Genomic DNA, 24871 nt, shown 5'->3' with positions numbered 1-24871 from the left:
AGAAGCTGGCTAGGAGATGGTGACAGCTCTGCCCACCACAGCTTTGCAGGGCTGCACTGGGACTGCCAGCAGCTTCATCCTAGCAGCTGCCAAGGCTCTAGGACTGAATGAGAGAGGAGTTTGCCAAAGGAGTGACTCAAAGGAATGATGGCTCAAAGGCTCAGATGGATTCAAAGAATCTCTAAGGTTGGAAAAGACTCTAAGGTCATTGAGCCCAAGCCTAAGCCACCTCCAACTGCTGGCTCTCTCCATCAGGTACAGAGAGAGACATCTCCATGGTGAGCACCTGCTGGCAGTGACACCACCTCCCTGCCTCCTTCCAGAGATGATCATCACCCTAGCAGCAGAAGCAGCTCTGATGTTCAGTCCCTCAGGCAAGGAGCACTTAGAATGCAGCAGCAGCAGCAGCCAGTGCTGGGCTCAGACTTCCTCGGCTGGTGATTTTTCACATGGCACCAAAAAAACATATGAGAAGAGGAAGATTCCAGAGTCTCCTGAGGGCACCTGGAGAGTTCCATGCAGCTGCTTCTGCCTGGAGCTGAAGTACCAGGTGATAGGAGTGGAAATGGCTCCAAGCTGCCCCAGGGAAGGGGTAGGTTGGAGATTAGGAGAAAAGTCTTCACTGAAAGGTTGTGAAGCACTGGCACAGGCTGCCCCAGGACATGCTTGAGTCACCAGCTCCAGAGCTCTTTAAAGGAGGAGCAGGAGTGGGGCTCAGGAACTTGGTTTAGTGGTGGACTTGGCAGTCTTAGGTTGGATCCAGTGAGCTCTCCTAGGAGGACAACTGAGAGCCCTGGGGGCTGATCAGTCTGGAGAAGGCTGAGAGGGATCTGATCAATCTCTATCAATAGCTGAGGGCTGGGGGTCAGGAGGAAGGCTCCAGGCTCTGGTTGGTGGTGCCCAGGGACAGGACAAGGCACAACAGGTCCAGGCTGGAACCCAGGAGGTTCTGCCTTGATATGAGGAGAAACTTCTTGGGTGTGAGGCTGCTGGAGGCCTGGAGCAGGCTGCCCAGAGAGATTGTGGAGTCTCCTTCTCTGGAGCCTTTCCAAGCCCACCTGGCTGTGTTCCTGTGTGCCCTGCCCTGGGTGATCTCTGGGGGTCCCTTCCAGCCCCTCCCATTCATGAGTCTGTGACCTTAAAAGTCCTTCCCAAAGGAAATGATTCCATGAGGCTTGGACTCCAAATCTCTCAACCTTTCAACAGCTTTTCTGTAATCTTCACTTTTCTTCACCAACCTTCTACAACTGTTGATGCAAACCTGAGTGGAAGCCAAGAGCAAAGCAGAGACTCCTTCCAGGCAAGGCACAGACCTCTGGACCTCCCTTCCAGCCCCTAGCATTCTGTGTTTGACCCCCAGCCCTGAACAGTGTCAACTCCCTCATCTCACCCTGAAGAACCAGGGAGGAGTGCAACCCACCTGTTGTGTCAGGCCCTTAAAGAGAGCCCTGGTGATGTTGATCAGGTTTTTGGATCCAGTCACCTTGGCATACATGTCCTGAATGCCAATCAGTTTGCAGATGGTGATGATAGCTCGGTGGCAGTGAAGCCCATACCCTGGGGGAGAGGACAAAGGCAATTAGCATCACCTGATTAATTGTAAGCAGGCCACTCAGCTTAATGAGGAAGAGAGACCTCAGAGCTCTTCCCACTCACTCTGGTGGCCTGGCAGCTTGGAGCACATCAGTGCACAGAGCTGGCATTGTGGGACCAGGAGTCACAGCAGGGCTGCCTGGTGGTGGCTGCTGGGTGGGAGCAGGGCAGCTGCTCTGGTGAGAGCTCAGCTGGCAGTGCTGTGTGTCCTGCCTTCCACGCTTGCTCCCCAGCAGACTGAGCTTTCAGCAGGTCATTCAGAGCAGGTGGAGAGAGGGGATCCTGCCCCTCTGCTCTGCTGAGACCTTGTTGAACCTCAGGAGGTTCAAGAAGGTAAAGGGCAAGGTCCTGCACCTAGGTCAGGGCAAGCCTTGATATCCATCCAGGCTGGGGGTGAGGAGATTGAGAGCAGCCCTGCAGAGAAGGACTTGGGGGTGCTGGGGGGTGGGGAAGAAGCTGGAGAGGAGCCAGCAATGGGCACTGGCAGCACAGAAGGCCAAGGGCAGCCTGGGCTGCAGCCAAAGCAGTGTGGGCAGAGCTGGAGAGAGGATCCTGCCCCTCTGCTCTGCTCTGCTCTGGGGAGACCTCCCCTGCAGGGCTGTGTCCAGCTCTGGGGCCCCCAACACAAGAGAGACCTGGAGCTGCTGGAGAGGGTCCAGAGGAGGCCAGAGAGATGCTGAGAGGGCTGGAGAAGCTCTGCTGTGGGGACAGGCTGGGAGAGTTGGGGCTGTTGAGCCTGCAGAGGAGAAGGCTGCAGGGAGAGCTCAGAGCTGCATTTCAATGTCTGCAGGGGAGCTGCAGGCAGGCTGGGGAGGGACTGTTGAGAAGGGCTTGGAGTGCTAGGCCCAGGGGCAGGGCTTTGAAAGTGGAGCAGGGCAGCTTGAGGTTGGAGCTGAGGAGGAAGTTGTGCCCAAGGAGAGTGGTGAGACACTGGCACAGGCTGCCCAGGGCTGTGCTTGAGGCCCCAGCCCTGGAGCCATCCAAGCTCAGCCTGGCTGTGTCCCTCTGCAGCCTGCTCTAGCTGGAGGGGTCCCTGCTGAGTGCAGGGGGGTTGGGCAAGATGCCCTTGGAGGCTCCCTCCCAGCCCACTGCAATCTGTGACTCTATCTCCCCCAGCCCTGGTGGGCACCAGGTGCCCAGGTGTTCTCCCAGGCAAACTTCAAGATGGATTGGTGGTGAGTAGGGGGCCTCAGGTCTGGGCCAGGGCAGCAGGTGGAGAGGAGGTAAAAGCCAGGCAAAGCCAGAGGGAGCTGGGAATGTGGAGTGCATGAAGGCCAGCTGTGAGAGGGCAGGTGTGTGGGGTAGTGAACATCAAGGTGAACCAGCAGGGGACATGGAAGTGGGTCAGAGGGCCAAGAGACTGGGCAGAGGCCATGCTGGTACTGAGGGCTCCACAAGTGTGTGTGCTTGTGGTCCTGCAGAGTGCTGTGTGTGCCTGCTCTGGGACCTTCTGCCACTGCCAGGCAAGGAGGAGGAGCAGGGCCTGTGGCTGTGGCTTCACTACTGGCTGAACCTGCAAAATGAGAGCCACAAGCCCAGGAGCAGGCCCTGTCTCCTTGGGAAGGCTCCTGGGAGGAGGTGCTGTAGAGCTGACAGCAGTGAAGAGCAGACCTGTGAGCTGGCAGCTAGCTGGCAGGGACTCCTGCCACTCACAGCCAACCTCCTGCGGCCTGGAGAAGCAGCTGCCCCTACTCCAGCCTGGAGCTGAGGGAAGAACAGCTGGCACAGCTGGAGAAAGGGAAACACTGCTGCCAGCTAAGCAGCCAGGTGGTCTGTGTGATGGGATGGTGCAGCACCACAAGCCAAGGTAGATATCCCACTGGTTTCCATACTGGGAGCTCTTGGGTTTAGGGGAAATAAAAGCAGGAATGGACTTGAGGAAGCAGCAGGCTGGGTGGTGTCCTGGCTGCAGGTCATGAGCACAGCCAGTCCAAGGCAGTCAAGGGAGGCCACCTGCCCACTATCCTCAGGTGGAATGGGGAGGGACAGGCACACAGGGGTGGCTTTGCACCCTGATTCCAGCTGAAGCACTCCCACTGCCCCTCTGAATCCTCTCTTGGCAAGAGATTACAAACCACTGGGAAAGGATGGAAGGAGCTCCTCAGGGCTGAATCTTCTCTTGCCAAGAGAGATTACAAACCACTGGGAAAGGATGGAAGGAGCTCCTCAGGGCTGAATCTTCTCTTGCCAAGAGAGATTACAAACCACTGGGAAAGGATGGAAGGAGCTCCTCGGGTCTCCAAAGCACACATAAGGCACACAGTGGGAAGGAAAAGCTGCAGGACTCTTCTAAAGGTCTTTGCTTCCAACATCTCCAACATAAAAAGGATGAGGAGAAGGCTGGAGCACCTCTCCTGTGAGGACAGCCTGAGAGAGTTGGGGTTGTGCAGTCTGGAGAAGAGAAGCCTCCCAGGAGACCTTCTGGTGGCCTTCCAGAATCTGAAGGGGGCTCCAAGAAAGCTGGGGAGGGACTTTTGAGGGTGTGAGGGAGTGATAGGACTGGGGGGGATGAAGCAAAACTAGAAGTGGGGAGATTGAGATTGGATGTTAGGAAGAAGTTGTTCCCCATGAGGGTGGTGAGAGCCTGGCAGAGGTTGCCCAGGGAGGTGGTGGAAGCCTCATCCCTGGAGGTTTTTGCAGCCAGGCTGGATGTGGCTGTGAGCAACCTGCTGTGGTGTGAGGTGTCCCTGGCCATGGCAGGGGGGTTGGGACTGGATGCTCCTTCCAGCCCTGACAATTCTGTGATTCCCTGACCTCTGCTGTCAGGTTAGACCTGTGCACACCTAGTGACTCAGAGCTGAAGGCACTACAGCAAGCATGGAAGAACACCACCAACAGAGCTCCCACAGTTCCAACACCAAAGCCATGGCAGCAGCAGCAGCAGCTGCCAATGGACAACAACTGATCACCTTCAGCAGGTCAGAGAGGGCAGACTAACACTCTGAAGCAAGGAGCCATGGCACAACCTCCCCTTCCTCCAGCCCCAGTCAGTGATTCATGAGGGTGCAGCATTTCCAAGCAGCTTTCATTACCTCTGTTCTGCTTCTTCATCCGGATGATTGTGCTCTTAAACCTCACCCTGATGTCGTGGTAAACTGGAGGGCAGGGGGCAAACAAAAAGGCATTAGAGAGAAATTCTTCCTTCTAGAAAGGCTTTAGCTCAGCACAGTTAAGGATTCATAAGGTTCACAGAACGGCTCAGCTTGGAAGGGACCTCAGAGATCATCTACCCCAACCTCTCAGCTAGACTCAGCTGCTCAAGGTCTCATCCAGCCTGGCCTTCAACACTCCCAGGGAGGAGGCAGCCACAGCCTCCCTGGGCAGCCTGTGCCAGTGTCTCACCACCCTTCACCTTCTTAGCTCCAGTCTGACCCTGCTCTGCCTCAGCTTCAAACCATTCCCCCTTGGCCTGGCTCTAGACACCCTCAGCAAAAGTCTCTCTGCAGCCTTCCTGCAGGATCCCTTCAGCTATTGCAAGGCAGCTCTGAGGTCCCCCTGGAGGGGAGAAGAGGGCTGGGGAGGAGCAGCTGAGGGGTGTTCAGTGTGGAGAAGAGGAAGCTGAAGGGAGACCTCTTGCTCTCTACAGCTCCCTGGAAGGAGGCTGCAGCCAGGTGGGGGTTGGGCTTTCTTGCCCAGTACCAGGTGATAGGAGTGGAAATGGCCCCAAGCTGCCCCAGGGAAGGGGTAGGTTGGAGATTAGGAGAAAAGTCTTCACTGAAAGGTTGTGAAGCACTGGCACAGGCTGCCCCAGGACATGCTTGAGTCACCAGCTCCAGAGCTCTTTAAAGGAGGAGCAGGAGTGGGGCTCAGGAACTTGGTTTAGTGGTGGACTTGGCAGTCTTAGGTTGGACCCAGTGAGCTCTCCTAGGAGGACAACTGAGAGCCCTGGGGGCTGATCAGTCTGGAGAAGGCTGAGAGGGATCTGATCAATCTCTATCAATAGCTGAGGGCTGGGGGTCAGGAGGAAGGCTCCAGGCTCTGCTTGGTGGTGCCCAGGGACAGGACAAGGCACAACAGGTCCAGGCTGGAACCCAGGAGGTTCTGCCTTGATATGAGGAGAAACTTCTTGGGTGTGAGGCTGCTGGAGGCCTGGAGCAGGCTGCCCAGAGAGGTTGTGGAGTTTCCTTCTCTGGAGCCTTTCCAAGCCCACCTGGCTGTGTTCCTGTGTGCCCTGCCCTGGGTGATCTCTGGGGGTCCCTTCCAGCCCCTCCCATTCATGAGTCTGTGACCTTAAAAGTCCTTCCCAAAGGAAATGATTCCATGAGGCTTGGACTCCAAATCTCTCAACCTTTCAACAGCTTTTCTGTAATCTTCACTTTTCTTCACCAACCTTCTACAACTGTTGATGCAAACCTGAGTGGAAGCCAAGAGCAAAGCAGAGACTCCTTCCAGGCAAGGCTGATTTATGTGACACAGACCCTGCCTGACCATAGTCTGACATCACCACTGTCCCCCTAAACCAGTCTGGAGCAAAGACTTCCCCCAGCATGCTCAGGAAGAGGAAGAACACAACACATCAGCTCCCAGTGGTTTTAGTTACCATCATTTCATGCTCTGTGGCAAGCAGCTCTTGCTGGGATATTCAAAAGGCTGAAGAAAGAGTCAAAGGAAGCCCTCAGGATACTCACTGGTGTGGTTCTGGTACAGCTCTATGTAGTGTAAGCAGTGTATGGCTTTGTTCTTTGCCTAGGGGAGAACAGCAGAAGACATTTGGGGGTTAGATTCCCCACTGGCCAGGTCAGCAGACAGAAGAGAGGCAAGAGAGGAAACTGAGGAGGGCAGCTTGGCTTGGGGGAGGAAGCCAGCTTGGGCTGGGTGGGAATGGAACTGTTCTCCCTGAAGAGTTCTCTGCTTTTGCCTTGCAGAGTTATGCAGAGATGCACAGAATGCTTTGGCTTGGGAGGGACCTCAAAGCTCATCCAGTTCCAGCCCCCTGCCATGGGCAGGGACACCTCCCCCCAGCCCAGCTTGCTCAAGGCCTCATCCAGCCTGGCCTTGAACACCTCCAGGGAGGAGGCAGCCACAGCCTCCCTGGGCAACCTGTGCCAGTGTCTCACCACCCTCACTGCCAAGAATACCTTTGACAGCTCAGCTGAGCAGTTCAACACAAACTAATTAATGTTCCTGCACAAGGAACATTTGGAAGTCCAAAGGAGCATTAGTAAGTTCACTCTGCATGGGTGAGAGACTGCATGGGGAAAGACATGGGGAACAAGTGACCAAGGGTGAGGAGCTGCACACCAGAGAAACAGCAGCAGAAAGAAAATCAACTGAACTGCATGGCAGGGCAACCTCAGCATGCAGCCAGCAGCCTGGCCTGGAGCAGCAATGGTGTGGGCAGCAGGAGCAGGGCAGGGATTGTCCTCCTGCACTCAGCACTGGGGAGGCCACACCTGGAGTGCTGGGGGCAGCTTTGGGACCCTGACTGCAAGAAGGACACTGAGGGGCTGGAGAGGGTGCAGAGAAGTGCAAGGAAGGTAGGGAAGGGTCTGGAGAAGAGGGCTGGGGAGGAGCAGCTGAGGGAGCTGGGGGTGTGCAGTGTGGAGAAGAGGAGGCTGAGGGGAGACCTCATTGCTCTCTGCAGCTCCCTGAGAGGAGGCTGCAGCCAGCTGGGGCTTGGGCTCTGCTCCCTTGGGTCAGGTGATGGAAGGAGAGGAAATGGCCTGGAATGGTGCCAGGGGAGGGCTAAGCTGCAGATGAGGAAGAATTTCTGTGCTGCAAGAGTGGTGAGGGATCAGCACAGGCTGCCCAGGGAGGTGGTGGAGTCCCCATCCCTGGAGGTGTTCCAGAACCCTGTGGCCATGGCAGTTGGGACCATGGCTTAGTGGTCATGGTGGGGCTGGGTTGCTGGTTGGACTGGATGAGCTTAGAGACCTTTGCCAACAGAACAGTTCTACAGTTCTGTGGAAGGAGGCTGAGGAGAGACCTCCTGCCTCTCCACAACTCCTGAAAGGAGGCTGGAGCCAGGTGGGGGTTGGTCTCTTCTCCCTAGTAACAAGTGCGAGGAGCAGAAGAAATGACCTCAGGCTGCCCAGGGGAGGTTGAGGTTGGACATTAGGAAAGCTTTCTTCTCTAAGAGGGTTGTTAAGCAGTGGAAGAGGCTGCCCAGGGAAGCCTTGGAGTCACCATTCCATGAGGTATGTTGAAAGTGGTAGCCTTAGTGGCTTAACTCCACCATCTGACAAAGGCCTTTTGAAGCCTCCAGGATGGTGTGGAACAGATGGACAAGCCATGCACATGGCCTCACCCTTTGGACAGCCTACCAAAGGGAAAGAAAAGAGGAGCAGTGTGGGGCTGAGCTCCTTGAGCTGGTCCTGCAGTCCCACCTCCAGCCACCTACCTTCCGCAGAGCGTTCATCCTGTCACCTGCTTTGCCCAAGGCAAACCCTGCAAGGGACAGAAAGAGTCCTTCTGTTACTGCAAAGGCCTCAGCCTCTCCCCAGGCTGGCACAGTGGGCACAAGCTGGGACCCAGGAGGCTTTACTCAAACATAAAGAGAAACTTCTTTGGTGTGAGGGTGCTGGAGCCCTGGAGCAGGCTGCCCAGAGAGGCTTTGGAGTCTCCTTCTGTGGTCACAATGATCCCTGTGGAACCCTTCAGACACAACAAGCAGACAGCCCTGCAGCCCCTTCACTGCCCAGGAGGTTGTGGAGTCTCCTTCTGTGGTCACAATGATCCCTGTGGAACCCTTCAGACACAACAAGCAGACAGCCCTGCAGCCCCTTCACTGCCCAGGAGGTTGTGGAGTCTCCTTCTGTGGTCACAATGATCCCTGTGGAACCCTTCAGACATACCTGCAGCCCCTTTCCCATTCCCAACAGCCACCAAGGCACGGATGGATTTTTTCCTGCCCTCCTTTGCCTTCATGCAGAACACATTTTTCACCTGAGAAGAAATAAAAAAGAAAAAGAAGAAAAAATAAAAAACCCAAAATATTCTTCTTGTGGCACAGTCCAATTGTTTCTTCTGCCTTGGGATTGTTTTATTTTTTTTTTTTTTTAAGAGAGGTCAGTTTACCAAAAAGGGACCTGGGGTCTGTGATGAAACCTTGTAATATTCACAGAGTCACAGCCTGCCCTGGGCTGGGAGGGAGCCTCCAAGGGCATCTTGTGCAACCCTCAGCAGGGACCCCTCCAGCTAGAGCAGGCTGCAGAGGGACACAGCCAGGCTGAGCTTGGATGGCTCCAGGGCTGGGGCCTCAAGCACAGCCCTGGGCAGCCTGTGCCAGTGTCTCACCACTCTCCTTGGGCACAACTTCCTCCTCAGCTCCAACCTCAAGCTGCCCTGCTCCACTTTCAAAGCCCTGCCCCTGGGCCTAGCACTCCAAGCCCTTCTCAACAGTCCCTCCCCAGCCTGCCTGCAGCTCCCCTGCAGACATTGAAATGCAGCTCTGAGCTCTCCCTGCAGCCTTCTCCTCTGCAGGCTCAACAGCCCCAACTCTCCCAGCCTGTCCCCACAGCAGAGCTTCTCCAGCCCTCTCAGCATCTCTCTGGCCTCCTCTGGACCCTCTCCAGCAGCTCCAGGTCTCTCTTGTGTTTGGGACCCCAGAGCTGGACACAGCCCTGCAGGTGAGGTCTCCCCAGAGCAGAGCAGAGGGGCAGGATCCTCTCTCTCCAGCTCTGCCCACACTGCTTTAGCTGCAGCCCAGGCTGCCCTTGGCCTTCTGTGCTGCCAGTGCCCATTGCTGGCTCCTCTCCAGCTTCTCCCCCACCCCCAGCACCCCCAAGTCCTTCTCTGCAGGGCTGCCCTCAATCCCATCCCCCCAGCCTGGACCTATCAAGGCTTGCCCTGACCTAGGTGCAGAACCTTGCCCTTGGCCTTCTTGAACCTCCTGAGGTTCTCCTCAGCCCAGCTCTGCAGTGGTGCAGACCTGCAGTGGGACACTGGCTGCAAGGCATTAAATCCATAAAGGCTGTTCCAAGTCTCTCCTCAGGGACAGAGGTCACCTCAGTAGAGCTTCATCAAGATCCTTCCTCTCCAGTGTTTCGCTGCAGAACAGCTGCTGCTGGCTTCATGTGGGATTTCAAGCATGATGAAGGAACAAGGAATAAAATGGAAAGGGCCACCACCAATCTCACTGCCCCCCCTCACATTCTCCCATGTTTTAGCAGCACTCTCAGGAAATGCTCCAGGCATCTTGCTCTTGCTTAATGTGGATTCCAACTTGGAACTGAAATCCACTTGCAGACTGCAGAAGGCACTCTCATTACTGAGATGAGAGAGGCTAAAGTGAAGAGTTAATGGAAGGGAGAGCAGAAGGAAGTGGTCTTGCACTGCTGGCACCACAAATGTGCCCAGAAAAGTGCCAGAATTCAAGCAGAGATACAAGAATCACACAGAAGCACAGAAGGGTAGGGGTGGAAGGGACCTCCAGAGATCATCCAGAGCAGGGGCACCCAGGGGAGGGCACCCAGGAACATAGCCAGGTGGGGTTGGAAAGGCTCCACAGGAGGAGACTCCACAACCCCCCTGGGCAGCCTGCTCCAGGCCTCCAGCAGCCTCACAGGAATGAGAGCTCTGCAGTTGGGAGTGGGGGCACACAACAACAGGGCAGACAGGGAGCCTCATGGTTTGCACTCTGCAAGTCTGATCATGCTTCTGCCTCTGCAGCAGGCTGCCCTGAGGGACTACTGCCAAGCCTCTGCTTTAGCTTCCCACCTCAGATGTCTAATACATCACCTGAGATGCTTCCTCCACCTAGCTCCAGTCTTCAGTTCCTTGGGTTTAAAGTATCATAGAAGAGAAGCAATGAATGGTTTCAGTTGGAAAAGACCTCCAAGACCCTCCAGTCCAACCATTCCCTAGCTCTGCCCAGGCTGGGGCTCAGCCATGGCCCTCAGCACCACAGCTCTGCCTCTCTGACACACCTCCAGGGATGGGCATTCAACCACCTCCCTGGGCAGCCTCTGCCAATCCCTCACCACTCTTGCAGCAAAGAATCATGGAATCAGTCAGGGTTGGAAGGGACCACAAGGATCATCCAGTTCCAACCCCCCTGCCATGGGCAGAACACCTCACACTAGAGATTCTTCCTCATCTCCTAAGCCTCCCCTGGCACCATTCCAGGCCACTTCCTCTCCTCCTATCACCTGATCCAAGGGAGCAGAGCCCAAGCCCAGCTGGCTGCAGCCTCCTCTCAGGGAGCTGCAGAGAGCAATGAGGTCTCCCCTCAGCCTCCTCTTCTCCACACCAAACACCCCCAGCTCCCTCAGCTGCTCCTCCCCAGCCCTCTTCTCCAGACCCTTCCCCACCTTCCTTGCCCTTCTCTGCACCCTCTCCAGCCCCTCAGTGTCCTTCTTGCAGTCAGGGTCCCAAAGCTGCCCCCAGCACTCCAGCTGTGGCCTCCCCAGTGCTGAGTGCAGGAGGACAATCCCTGCCCTGCTCCTGCTGCCCACACCATTGCTGAGCCAGGCTACAAAATCCTGATAGAATTTGGGGGGAGGGGTTATTTATGTTTTATACATTGCTTATAGATTAGAAGACTGAAACACATTTATGTAAAAATAATCATTTAAAAATGAGCAGAGGGCTGGAGCTCCTCTCCTGAGGACAGCCTGAGAGAGTTGGGGTTGTGCAGGCTGGAGAGGAGAAGGCTCCCAGGAGACCTTCTGGTGGCCTTCCAGGATCTGAAGGGGGCTCCAAGAAAGCTGGGGAGGGACTTTTGAGGGTGTCAGGGAGTGATAGGACTGGGGGGGATGGAACAAAAGTAGAAGTGGAGAGATTCAGATTGGATGTGAGGAAGAAGTTGTTCCCCATGAGGGTGGTGAGAGCCTGGCAGAGGTTGCCCAGGGAGGTGGTGGAAGCCTCATCCCTGGAGGTTTTTGCAGCCAGGCTGGATGTGGCTGTGAGCAACCTGCTGTAGTGTGAGGTGTCCCTGCCCATGGCAGGGGGGTTGGAACTGGCTGAGCCTTGAGGTCCCTTCCAGCCCTGACAATTCTATGAAGCTATGATTCTAAATACCTTGTTTTTAGATAGCCTATTCATGACTGGAGTTGAGGCAGAAATTCTTGACAGTGAGGGTGGGGAGACACTGGCACAGGTTGCCCAGGGAGGTTGTGGCTGCCTCCTCCCTGGCGGTGTTCAGGGCCAGGCTGGATGAGGCCTTGAGCAAGCTGGGCTGGGGGGAGGTGTCCCTGCCCATGGCAGGGGGTTGGAACTGGATGAGCTTTGAGGTCCCTTCCAACCCAACCCAACCCAAACAATTACATGAATCCTTTTCTCCCTTGCCTTTTCTCTTCCCTATACCCAGGGGACTCACCAACACTTCACCAAGCAGAAGGACCTCTGAAGGGAGCCTACCAGAAAGCTGAGGAGGGACTTGTCCCCAGGGCTTGTAGTGACAGGATGGAGGTCAGTGATCTGAAACTGCAGCAGGGCAGCTTTGGGCTGGACATGAAAAAGTAACTTTCCTCTGAGGGTGGTGGAACACTGGCAGAGGTTGCCTAGGGAGATGCTGGAGGCCCCATCCCTGGTGACCTTCAAGGTCAGGCTTGATGGGGCTGTGAGCAACCTCTCTAGCTGGGGATGTCTCTGCTTCCTGCAGGGGAGGGGGGGCTTGAACAAGATGACCTTTGAAGGTCCCTTCCAACACACTGCACTGAAGACTCTGTGAGGGTATGCTTGCAGAAAGCTGCTCCAGAACTCTTCTTCTCCCTTCCCAGAAGGTGGCAATCAAGCCACAGGCACTGAGCTGCTCCAGAAGCCTTCCTCAGTGTGCTGCTGTCAGCTGTTTGTGAGTGGCTCTGAAGGGAAAGGTGTTCAGTCAACCCTCCTGGAATGCTGTGAAGGCCTTTCAAAAGGCTGCCAGGGCTGCTGGAGCAACAACAGCAGTGTCCTCACATCCTCCTGCCTCCACCTAAAGTCAGCAGTGCCCTTCCCCAGCAGGCTCAGCAACGCTGCCCAGCTGCCTCTGGAGCCCAGTCACAGGCTGCAGAGGCTGGGCAGGGACCACCAAAGCTTCTGCTGGAGCAAGGAAGCTGGGGAAGGGGCTGGGGAGGAGCAGCTGAGGGAGCTGGGGGTGTGCAGTGTGGAGAAGAGGAGGCTGAGGGGAGACCTCATTGCTCTCTACAGCTCCCTGAGAGGAGGCTGCAGCCAGGTGGGGCTTGGGCTCTGCTCCCTAGCAACAACTTAAGGGACAAGAGGAAAATGGCCTCAAGTTAGCCTTGGTGAGGTTTAGGTTGGATGTTAGAAGAAAATTCTCCCCTGAAAGGGTTCTCAAAGCCTGGCAGAGGCTGCCCAGGGAGGTGGTTGAATGCCCATCCCTGGAGGTGTTTGAAAGAGGCAGAGCTGTGGTGCTGAGGGCCATGGCTCAGCCCCAGCCTTGGCAGAGCTAGGGAATGGTTGAGCTGGAGGATCTCAAAAGTCTTTTCCAACCAAAGCCATTCTCAGCTGTGATATGAAGTGCAGGCTTCCCCTCCTTAGCCAGCCCAATCCCAGTGCCTGTCCTGAACATCAATGAGAAGGTGGTAGGAGAGCAGTGAGCCTGGGCTGGCTCCTTGGCATTCAGTCTTCTGCTCTGATTGCAAACCACTCTTGTAGACAGGCAGCAGAGGGGTCCAGCAGGGCAAGCTTCCAGTTCCCTGCTGCAACATTGTGTTCTCATCTGGGCTGGAAGTAATGGCCCCTGGGGACCAGCTAAAGACTCTGAGCTTGTCTGGCTTGGAGGAGGCTGAGAGGTGACCTCATTGCTCTCTACAGCTTCCTGAGGAGGGGAGAAGTGGAGAGGGAGCTGTAGGTATCTTCTCCCTGCTAGCCAGTCACAGGATGAGTGGGAATGGTTAAGAGCAGCTGAGGGAGCTGGGGGTGTGCAGTGTGGAGAAGAGGAGGCTGAGGGGAGACCTCATTGCTCTCTGCAGCTCCCTGAGAGGAGGCTGCAGCCAGCTGGGCTTGGGCTCTGCTCCCTTGGATCAGGTGATAGAAGGAGAGGAAATGGCCTGAATCTGTGCCAGGGAAGGTTTAGTTTGGAGATGAGGAAGAATTTCTGTGCTCAAGAGTGGTGAGGGATTGGCACAGGCTGCCCAGGGAGGTGGTGGAGTCCCCATCCCTGGAGGTGTCTCAGAGCTGCAGAGCTGTGGTGCTGAGGGTCATGGTGTAGCCCCAGCCTTGGCAGAGGCAGAGAATGGTTGGGCTGGAGGATCTTGAAGGGCTTTTCCAACCCAAACATTCTGTGATTCTAAAGGAGGAAATGTGCCTGCAGGTTGGCAGGGAACTGAAGAAACAGGCAGCCCAGGTCACCTCCTCTGCATAACACCAGAAACCAAGCCCAATATGCAGCTGCTGCTGCTGGCCCTCAACACTCACTGAAGCCAGCTGTTCATCTCTGACAACTTCAGCTCCACTTTAGATCAACATCTCACCTTCTTTGCCCTCTATTCTGCAAGCAGGGTGTAAAAAAAAAAACCAAAACAAACCCCAAAATCAGAATCAGGTTAGCTTTTCTGTTTCTACATGAGAAGAAAACAACTGAAGCAGCAATTTCTCCCTTCAGCAAGGGAGCTCAGCTGTGTTAGGAGTCTAATCACAGCAGGCAGGGCCTTTGCTGCCTGTGCTCATCAGGCAGTCCCTTAAAAATGCCTTTCCATTCCTTCCTCTGCAAAGTGTGAGTGCCCAGCAAACATCATTTTAATCTCCTGTCCTGGCAGAAAGAGGGAAAAAAAAAAACCCAAAACCCAAAAGAATGGCAAAGCCATCCAGAAATAGCATCCTCTCTGCCATCTCTGTAAGAGAAGAATGCTGAAAGAGAGCTGTGCAGCTCCAAACCTCTGCTTGTGAGCAGACAATTACAGCCCTTGATTATCTTGGGCTGAATGCTTGCTTTGAAGGCAGAAGTTTGAGCAGCTGCTGCTGCTTCTCTTCCTCTGCAAAACTCAGAACTCCTTCTCCTTTCAGGTCTGTGGCAACCTCATAGAAGGGCAGAGCCTCTAAAAGCTTTTTCTGCTCTAACAAAGCATGGGAACAAATTCTAGAGCATGTGGAAGCACTGCAGGGCAGCCTGCTGTGACCTGTGATGCTGCACCTGGGCTGGGGCAACCCCCAGAACAAATCCAGGCTGTGGCAAAATGTGGGACACAGACAGGAAAGGTTAGAAAATGGGTACCAGAGACAAGCAGAAACTGGCAGTGGCATGGGCAGAGGCATGGAGGCACCCTCAGCAAGTCTGAGGTGGCACCAAGCTGTGAGGTGCTGCTGACAGGCTGGAGGGAACCTCATGAGGTTCAACAAGGCCAAGGGCAAGGTCCTGCAGCTGGGTCAGGGCAATCTCCAGCTCAAATCCAGGCTGGGTGAGGAGTGGCTGGAGAGCAGCCTGCAGGAGAAGGCCTTGGGGGTGTCAGGTGGTGACAGAGTCCCCAGGAGCCAGCAATGGTCCCTGGCAGCCCAGCAGGCAGCTGTGTGCTGAGCTGCATCCAGAGCAGGGAGAGCAGCAGCACAGGGAGGGGATTCTGACCTCTGCTCTGCTCTGCTCACACCACACCTGCAGTCCTGCACTAATCTCCAACTCACTGACAGGAGGCTGGAATCAGGTGGAGGGTTGGACTCTTCACCCAAGTACCAAGTGATAGGATGAGAGGAAAAGGCCTCAAGATGCCCCAGGTTTAGGCTGCAGATGAGAAAAAACTTCTTGGCTGAAAGGGCTCTCAAAGCCTGGCACAGGCTGCCCAGGGAGGTGGTTGAATGCCCATCCCTGGAGATGTTTCAGAGAGGCAGAGATGTGGTGCTGAGGGCTGTGGCTTAGCCCCAGCCTTGGCAGAGCTAGGGAATGGTTGGGCTGGAGGATCCTGAAGGGCTTCTGCAAGGCAAATGATGCTCTGACTTTATTGAAAGGGAATGTGGTATGTCAATGGAGCAGATGATTCACTTCAGTATGGTTAGATGTTCACCAGGCCTTTCTCCAACAATAGCATCCTTCCAAGGCTGATCTGCAGAGGTCCAGACAGGCCACCAGCAGATGCAACAGAAGCAAGCAACCCACTTCCTATTGTGACAAAGCCCTGGTGACATCAAATCCAGGTTTGCTGCTCATCCCCTTTCCTGTCACTTCCAGGCACCAGTGACAAACCTGCAGTTAGAGATACCTGAGGAACCAGAAAGCTCTTTTGTATGGCTTCATATTCATGTCTGCTCAGGTATGGATGGCACAAAGAGCACCCCTTGAGGCCTGGGGTTGGACTCAAGAGATGGAGGTGCTGGAGAGGGGCCAGAGAAGTAAGGGGATGGAAGGGGAAGGCTCTGGACAACAGTTTGCTGCTCAGAACACTGCTGTGCCCTGCACCTTGTCAGCCCAGCAGGCAGCTGTGTGCTGGGCTGCAGCCAGAGGAGTGTGGGCAGCAGGGCAGCAGAGGGGATTCTGCCCCTTGGCTCTGCTCTGCTCACACCTCACCTCCAATCCTGCCTCCAGCTCTGCTGTCCCCAGCAGAAGAAGGACACAGAGCTGCTGGAGTGAGGCCAGAGGAGGCCACAAAGATGCTCCAAGGGCTGGAGCAGCTCTGCTGTGAGGCCAGGCTGAGGGAGCTGGGGGTGTGCAGCCTGGAGAGGAGAAGGCTCCAGGGGGACCTCAGAGCTGCCTTGCAATAGCTGAAGGGATCCTGCAGGAAGGCTGCAGAGAGACTTTTGCTGAGGGTGTCTAGAGCCAGGCCAAGGGGGAATGGTTTGAAGCTGAGGCAGAGCAGGGTCAGACTGGAGCTGAGGGAGAAGTTCTTCAGGGTGAGGGTGGTGAGACTCTGGCACAGGCTGCCCAGGGAGGCTGTGGCTGCCTCCTGCCTGGGGGTGTTCAAGGCCAGGCTGGATGAGACCTTGAGCAGCTGAGTCCAGCTGAGAGGTGTCCCTGCCCATGGCAAGGGGGTTGGTATAGATGAGCTCTGAGATCCCTTCCAACCTGAGCCATTCTAGGGTTCTAGGAACTCTCAGTGGAAGTCAGATCCTTTGACAAATATTCTCTTATTATTTAGTCTGAATGCACTCATTAGTGAAGAAAACCTTCCTCATTCAATTACCTTTAATGGCATTGTTCTGGTGCCCACCAGCACCAATTACAGATCCTGTTGAAAACTCAAACAGGAATTGAATTTTTACAATAAATAATGACCACAGCCAAAGAATCTAAGGGCTCTGGCAAGCTGACACAAGGGACACTCATTTTACTCTAAGTGCTGGAACTCTGAAATACTAAAAATGAAAGAAAAAAAATAAATGAGGACTTAAGACAGAAAAAAAAAAACCAACCCAAAAAACAACCATTCCTTGGGCAAAGAGGCAAAGGAAGGTCTCTAAAGAACCTTCAAAGCCAGGTGACAAAAAAAACCAAACTAAAAAAGAAGCTATTTTCCATTTGCAAGGATGTCATCATCACTGTGATAATGGAAACTGATTCTGCTTAACATCTTTATTGTCAGCATAAAAGAGGACTGCCAGTGGTGGAGACATTTGAGACAAGGTCTGCATAAATGTTCTTTCAGGGCAAGCAGAATATGAGGAAGAAATGAATATGAGGAGGAAACCTGAGCAGAGAGGTGGAGGGATTCATTACAGTGAGGGGGAGAGGGGATGTTATAGAGGTGAGAGGAAGGAAGAAAACTGAGAGCAGCCCTGCAGAGAAGGACTTGGGGGTGCTGGTGCGGGAGAAGCTGGAGAGGAGCCAGCAATGGGCACTGGCAGCACAGAAGGCCAAGGGCAGCCTGGGCTGCAGCCAAAGCAGTGTGGGCAGAGCTGGAGAGAGAGGATCCTGCCCCTCTGCTCTGCTCTGCTCTGGGGAGACCTCACCTGCAGGGCTGTGTCCAGCTCTGGGGCCCCCAACACAAGAGAGACCTGGAGCTGCTGGAGAGGGTCCAGAGGAGGCCAGAGAGATGCTGAGAGGGCTGGAGAAGCTCTGCTGTGGGGACAGGCTGGGAGGGTTGGGGCTGTTGAGCCTGCAGAGGAGAAGGCTGCAGGGAGAGCTCAGAGCTGCATTTCAATGTCTGCAGGGGAGCTGCAGGCAGGCTGGGGAGGGACTGTTGAGAAGGGCTTGGAGTGCTAGGCCCAGGGGCAGGGCTTTGAAAGTGGAGCAGGGCAGCTTGAGGTTGGAGATGAGAAAGAAATTCTTGCCAGTGAGGGTGGCAAGGTGAGACACTGGCACAGGTTGCCCAGGGAGGCTGTGGCTGCCTCCAGCCTTGAGCAGCCTGGGCTGGTGTGAGGTGTCCCTGCCCATGGCACAGGGTTGGACCTGGAAGATCTTGAAGGTCCCTTCCAACCCCAACCCAGCCCATTCCATCCATCCAGGAGTTTGTCTCCCCACCCCCTCCAGACAGGTTGATCTCTCTTACTGTTACAAACCTCCACTGACCCTCAGCCCTTCCATTCCACTCCAGTATTCAGCTCCCATTGGCAGCTCATACTTTACCCCTGCCTCTCCCTGGCTCACTGCTGAAATCCATTGCTTCTTGTGCTTACCAGGGCAGACACAGCTTCTCTATTACTGTTTTACCCACAGAGACACCAGCTCCTAACTTCTAATTGCTCAATCTCACACCACAGGAGGACACCCTGTGGTCCCTGCCTTAGAAGCCCTTTGAAGGTGCCATGAGGAGCAAGGACTTGGACAGGCAGGATTCATCTGGAGTTCAAGCAAGGTGCTGGATGGATTCCTAGCTGATGGTTGTCTCAGCAGCACACAGTGAGATAATCAAGGGCAAAACAAGCTCTGTTTGCTCAGCTCTCAGGATAGGAGAGAACCCTCAGAGGCTTTTCTGAAGCAGAGCTGTCAATCGACTCAACGTCTGACTCTCCTGATGAGCCTTTCAGCTTTCAGAGAAGGAGCTGCTGAGAAACAAGGCTCCTGTTCTCTTTAGGGACAGGGTCCTCACAATCCCTCTCTCCCACCTGAACAGACTGCAAGCAACTCTGGAAAGCAGCTTTGAGGAAGATCTGGGAGCCCTGGTGGATAGCAAATCCGCCCCGGAGCCAGCAGAGTGCTTGGTGGCAAACCAGGTCCTGTGCTGTGGCCAAGGCCAGCAGTACTCTGGGGTGCATGAAGAGTGTGGCCAACAGGTCAAGGAGCTTCTCTTCCCCCTCTGCTCTGCCCTGCTGAGGCCACATCTGGAATATGGTGCCCAGTTCTGGCCTCCCCAGTTCAAGAGAGGCAGAGAACTGCTGGAGAGAGTCCAGTGGAGAGACAAAGATGCTGAGGGCTCTGGAGCATCTCTCTTACAGACACCTCTGGTTTCTGTATCTGGCCCTGTTCTGGAGTGGGACCTGCCCATCTCACTCCTTGAGAGCCCTGGGAGCCTCTTCAGTCTGGAGAGGAGAAGGCTGAGAGGGATCTGATCAATGTCTATCAATAGCTGAGGGCTGGGGGTCAGGAGGAAGGCTCCAGGCTCTGGTTGGTGGTGCCCAGGGACAGGACAAGGCACAACAGGTCCAAGCTGGAACCCAGGAGGTTCCACCTCAACATGCGGAGAAACTTCTTTGGTGTGAGGCTGCTGGAGGCCTGGAGCAGGCTGCCCAGAGAGGTTGTGGAGTCTCCTTCTGTGGAGCCTTTCCAACCCACCTGGCTGTGTTCCTGTGTGCCCTGCCCTGGGTGCCCCTGCTCTGCCAGGGAGCTTGGGCTGAATCCCTGGAGGTCCCTTCCAACCCCTATCATTCTGTGATGCTGTGTGATTCTTTGACTACAACCCAACTTCAAGGCCAAGCTTTTCCCTTCACAGACAGGAAAAGGCCTTAAAGATCACTGAGTCCAAGTGCAACCCAACTACCACGACCAGTAAACCCTGCCCTGAACTGCCACATCCACACACACCATGAACCCCTCCAGGGATGGGGACTCCACCACCTCCCTGGGCAGCCTGGGGCTGTGCCTGAGAGCCCTTGCTGGGAAGAGATTGTTCCTGACATCCAACCTGGACCTCCCCTGGCACAGCCTGAGGCTCTTCCCTCCTGACCTGTCCCTTGTTGCATGTGGGAAGAGCCCAAGCCCAGCTGGCTGCAGCCTCCTCTCAGGGAGCTGCAGAGAGCAATGAGGTCTCCCCTCAGCCTCCTCTTCTCCACACTGCACACCCCCAGCTCCCTCAGCTGCTCCTCCCCAGCCCTCTTCTCCAGACCCTTCCCCAGCTTCCTTGCCCTTCTCTGGACCCTCTCCAGTCCCTCAATGTCCTTCTTGCAGTCAGGGTTCCAAACCTGCCCCCAGCACTCCAGGTGTGGCCTCCCCAGTGCTGATTAGAAGAGGACAAATCCAACCTAAGCCTCCCCTGGCACAGCTTCAGCCCATTCCCTCCCATCCCATCGCTGCTTCCCTGGGAGAGGAGATGAAGGCCAGCCACACTCCAGCCTCTTTGCAGCTGGTTGTAGGGAGCAACAAGATCCCCCCTCAGCCTCCTTTTCTCCACATTACACAACCCCAGCTCCTTCAGCAGCTCCTTGCACCACAGGCTCTCCAAAGCCTTCCTTTCCAAAGCAAATAAGCATTTGATTTCACAGCTCTTTAGGCAGCAGCTCTGACTTTACTCTCAAGGGACTGGATCACTTTTTCTCTCTCCTGCCTCAAAAGCAGAGATCTTTGGCCACCTTCCAAGAAAACTGCAATCAGACACAAGGTCTAGGCAAGGAAATCCAGGGTTGGCATTTATACCTTGCCTGGAGATGTGCAGTGCAGAAGAAAGTGACTGTCTCAGAGGGAAGACAACCTGGAGATGAGATTTTACCCTGACCACAATGCAAAAGCTTGAGGCAGAACAGAACTGACAGAATTCATGGATTGGTAGAATGGTTCAGGTTGGAAGAAACCTTCAAGCTCATCCAGTTCCAACCCCCTGCCATGGGCAGGGACACCTCCCCCCAGCCCAGCTTGCTCAAGGCCTCATCCAGCCTGGCCCTGAACACCTCCAGGGAGGAGGCAGCCACAGCCTCCCTGGGCAACCTGTGCCAGTGTCTCCCCACCCTCACTGCCAACAATTTCTTCCTCATCTCCAGTCTCAATCTGCCCTCCTCAAGCTTCAATCCATTCCCTCTCCTCCTGGCACTCCCAGCCCTTGTCCAAAAGTCCCTCCCCAGCTCTCCTGGAGCCCCTTCAGGTCCTGGAAGGCTGCTCTAAGGTCTACCTGGAGCCTTCTTTTCAACCCCAACTCTCCCAGCCTGTCCCCACAGCAGAGCTTCTCCAGCCCTCTCAGCATCTTTATAGCCTCTTCTGGACCCTCTCCAGCAGCTCCAGGTCCCTCTCATTCTGGTGGCCCCAGGACTGGAGGCAGTGCTGCAGGTGTGGTGTGAGCAGAGCAGAGCAGAGGTCAGAATCCCCTCCCTGTGCTGCTGCTCTCCCTGCTCTGGATGCAGCTCAGCACACAGCTGCCTGCTGGGCTGCCAGGGACCATTGCTGGCTCCTGGGGACTCTGTCACCACCTGACACCCCCAAGGCCTTCTCCTGCAGGCTGCTCTCCAGTTCTTGGCATTGCCCTGACCCAGCTGCAGGACCTTGCCCTTGGCTTGGTTGAGCCTCATGAGGTTGGCTTGTGCCCAGCTCTGCAGCCTGTCCAAGTGCCTCTGGATGGATCCCTTCCCTCCAGCCTGCCCAGGTCCCTCTGGATGGATCCCTTCCCTCCAGCCTGTCCAGGTCCCTCTGGATGGATCCCTTCCTTCCAGCCTGTCCAGGTCCCTCTGGATGGATCCCTTCCCTCCAGCCTGCCCAGGTCCCTCTGGATGGATCCCTTCCCTCCAGCCTGCCCAGGTCCCTCTGGATGGATCCCTTCCCTCCAGCCTGCCCAGGTCCCTCTGGATGGATCCCTTCCCTCCAGCCTGCCCAGGTCCCTCTGGATGGATCCCTTCCCTCCAGCCTGCCCAGGTCCCTCTGGATGGATCCCTTCCCTCCAGCCTGTCAGCAGCACCTCACAGCTTGGTGCCACCTCAGACTGGCTGAGGGTGTCTCCATGCCTCTGCCCATGGCACTGCCAGTTTCTACTTGCCTCTGGTACCAATTCTCTAACCTGTCTGGGTTCCACATTTTGCCTTGGTTTACTGCTCACACAAAGGTTCTTTGGGTATGTAGGGACCTCCTGTGCTATTCTGCTCTTGGCCTTCTTGAGACCCTGCTATGTTGTAGCCTCCTGGAGCTGTAGTTTTGTCTGTCCTTCCTTCCATGCTTGCTTTGCATGACTGACCTTTGATTACTTGTTCCAAAGCACTGGAGAGAAGGGATCCTGCTCCTCTGCTCTGCTCTGGGGAGACCTCACCTGCAGGGCTGTGTCCAGCTCTGGGGCTACCAGAACACAAGAGAGACCTGGAGCTGCTGGAGAGGCTCCAGAGGAGGCCACAGAGATGCTCAGAGGGCTGGAGAAGAAGTTAAACACCACTGGTCCCAGCACCCAGCCCTGAGGGCTGCCACTCCAGAGTCCTGACTGAACTCAGCCTCCTGAACAATTTCATCTGTTGGAAAGCAAACAGCTGGAGAATGATCTAAAGCAAGAGCTTTACAGCAGCCTAAAGGCTTCTGTGACTCTACAGCCAGCAGAGGTTCCCCAGTGGCAAGTCCACTTCAACTTAATGTCCTTTCATGACCATGCCACCCTCCCAGGTGACCAAGGCCAACCAGTAAATGTGGAGGGTGTTCTGGGGTTTAGCAAAGCTTTTGATGTCTCTCACAACACCCTCCTGGACAAATCATCCATCATTTGTTGGGTGATGGACTGGGCTCAACCTGGAATGCTGTGTCCTGTTCTGAGCTGCCCAGTTCCAGAAGGCCAAGGAACTATGGGGAGAGTCCAGCAGAGCTGCTGAGGGCACCTGGAGCATCCCCTTGTGAGGAGAGGCTGAGAGCCCTGGAGAAGAGCAGCCTGAGGGGGAGCTCAGCAGTGCTGATCCATAGCTGAAGGGTGAGTGGCAGGAGGCTGCAGCCAGACTCTGCCCAGTGGTGCCCAGAGACAGGACCAGGGGCAGTGGGCACAGACTGGAACCCAGCAGGTGCCACAGGAGCAGGAGGAACAAATTCTTCCCTGTGAGGGTGGCAGAGCACTGGGACAGGCTGCCCAGAGAGGCTGTGGAGCCTCCATCTCCGGAGGCATTCCAGAGCCACCTGGAGCTGTTCCTCTGTGGCTGACTCTGGGTGCCCTGCTCTGGCAGGGGGGTGGGACTGGAGGAGCTGCAGAGGTCCCTTCCAACCCCTGCCAGTCTGTGATTCTGTGATGAATGCCCTCTGATGGTTTGAAGAGTGGTCTGCATCAGCCCCTGGGAGGGCTGCAGGGGCCCTGGAGGGGGAAGCTGCCTGTTCAGACCCCCTTACCCAGGTGCTCAGCTGGAATCTGGAGATCCAAAGCACTGCAGGCTCCTCACATTGCCAGCATGGGAAATGTTTACACAACCACAGAATATTAGGGGCTGGAAGGGACCTCCAGAGAGTATCCAGCCCAACCCCCCTGCCAGAGCAGGGCACACAGGTAGGGTTGGAATATCTCCAGAGAGGGAGACTCCACAGCCCCCCTGGGCAGCCTGTTCCAGGGCTCTGTCACCCTCACAGGGAAACAACTTTTCCTCCTGTTCCCATGGCACTTCCTCTGCCTTGACATGAAATGAGATCTCTAGAAACTGAGGGGAGGAAGAGTGTGGAAGCTTGATAGTAAATGAGGCTACACAAGGTTGGTGAGCAAGCACTAGAGGGCTCAGTTTTGGGGCCAGAGCTCACAAATGCTTTCACAAAGGCTCTGGCTGCAGAAGCTAAAGGTTCCTTAAGCACATTTGCCAAGGACACTACATGAGGAGGAGCTGTGGACCTCCTCAAGGGGAGAGAGACCTTAGAGGGAGACCTGGAGAGATGAGAGAGCTGGGCAATCACCAACCAGAGGAGCTGCAGATTGCAGTCAAGGCCAACCAGCAACCCCACACCAGCCTGGCCATCAAACCACAGCCCCAAGAGCTATGGCCACAGGTTTCTGGAACACCTCCAGGGATGGGGACTGCACCACCTCCCCCCTGGGCAGCCTGTGCCAATCCCTGACCACTCTTGCAGCAAAGAAATTCTTCCTACTCATAGAATCCTGCAATGGCTCAGGTTGGAAGGGACCTCACAGGTCACCTACTCAAATCCCTTGCCATGGGCAGGGAGCCTCTCAACTCTTGGTTGCTCAAGGCCTCATCCAGCCTGGCCTTAAACACTTCCAGGCAGGAGGCAGCCACAGCCTCCCTGGGCAACCTGTGCCAGTGTTTCCCACCCTTACTCTCAAGAATTTCTTCCTCATCTCCAGGCTCAATCTGCCCTCCTCAAGCTTCAATCCATTCCCTCTCCTCCTGGCACTCCCAGCCCTTGGCAAAAGTCTCCAGGAGCCCCTTCAGGTACTGGAAGGCTGCTCTAAGGTCTCCCTGCAGCCTTCTTTTCAACCCCAACTCTCCCAGCCTGTCCCCACAGCAGAGCTTCTCCAGCCCTGTGAGCATCTTTGTGGCCTCCTCTGGACCTCAGAGATCATCTACTGCAACCCCCTTGCCATGGGCAGGGACACCTCTCAGCTAGACTCAGCTCCCCAAGGCCTCATCCAGCCTGGCCTTCAACAGCCCCAGGCAGGAGGCATCCCTGGGCAGCCTGTGCCAGTGTCTCACCACTCTCCTTGGGCACAACTTCCTCCTCAGCTCCAACCTCAAGCTGCCCTGCTCCAGGTTCAAACCCCTGCCCCTGGGCACTGCAAGCAGGAGCTGAGGAGGAAGTTGTGCCCAAGGAGAGTGGTGAGACACTGGCACAGGCTGCCCAGGGCTGTGCTTGAGGCCCCAGCCCTGGAGCCATCCAAGCTCAGCCTGGCTGTGTCCCTCTGCAGCCTGCTCTAGCTGGAGGGGTCCCTGCTGAGTGCAGGGGGGCTGCACAAGATGCCCTTGGAGGCTCCTTTCCAAGTGGCTGCAATCTGTGACTCTCTGAAATGTGACAATAAATGCTCTTGCTTCCAGAGCTTCTCCCTGGCTGTGGGTAATCTGATTCTGGGCTGGGAGGAAATGAGTCAGAAGACATCAGTGTTTATCTGAAGCCATGATTTCCCCCCACCTCTCCCCCCAACAATGCTTCTTCTGTGCCCCTTCTGTGGTTTCCATAGTAACTACTGTATCAGAAATGAAAGGGAAATAAGAGGAGAGATGGGAAGCACCAAGCACCCTGTGATGCAGTCTGGAGGTGTGCAGCACTGACACTTAATGGCCTGCTTTGGGATGAGACACAAGCTGCCTTCTTCAGGAGTGCCTTTGCCAGAGAGAAGTAACCAAATCACGAGCAGCAGGTTGAGAGAGGTCATTCTCCCCCCCCCAGCCCCCACCTCAGCTCAGCTCTGTTCAGACCCCTACCTGGGGAGTACAT

General features: G+C 55.5%; 1 protein-coding gene across 1 annotated transcript in view; it reads right to left on the bottom strand.

Moving 5' to 3' along the window:
• MRPS5 (mitochondrial ribosomal protein S5) overlaps window positions 1–24871 on the bottom strand; it is a 43696-nt gene that overhangs the window by 1934 nt on the left and 16891 nt on the right. Inside the window, exons 6-10 of the mRNA XM_054383600.1 lie at window positions 8388–8478; window positions 7934–7980; window positions 6222–6279; window positions 4626–4688; window positions 1421–1557 (exon numbers count right to left, since the gene is read on the bottom strand). Coding sequence (XP_054239575.1) covers window positions 1421–1557; window positions 4626–4688; window positions 6222–6279; window positions 7934–7980; window positions 8388–8478 — 396 coding nt within the window. The remainder of the gene's footprint in view (window positions 1–1420; window positions 1558–4625; window positions 4689–6221; window positions 6280–7933; window positions 7981–8387; window positions 8479–24871) is intronic.

This window comes from Indicator indicator, chromosome 9, assembly GCF_027791375.1.
Source record: "Indicator indicator isolate 239-I01 chromosome 9, UM_Iind_1.1, whole genome shotgun sequence".
Taxonomy (NCBI): Eukaryota; Metazoa; Chordata; class Aves; order Piciformes; family Indicatoridae; genus Indicator; species Indicator indicator.
Note: the sequence above shows the minus strand (reverse complement) of the source record. Positions and strands in the feature narration are given on the sequence as shown.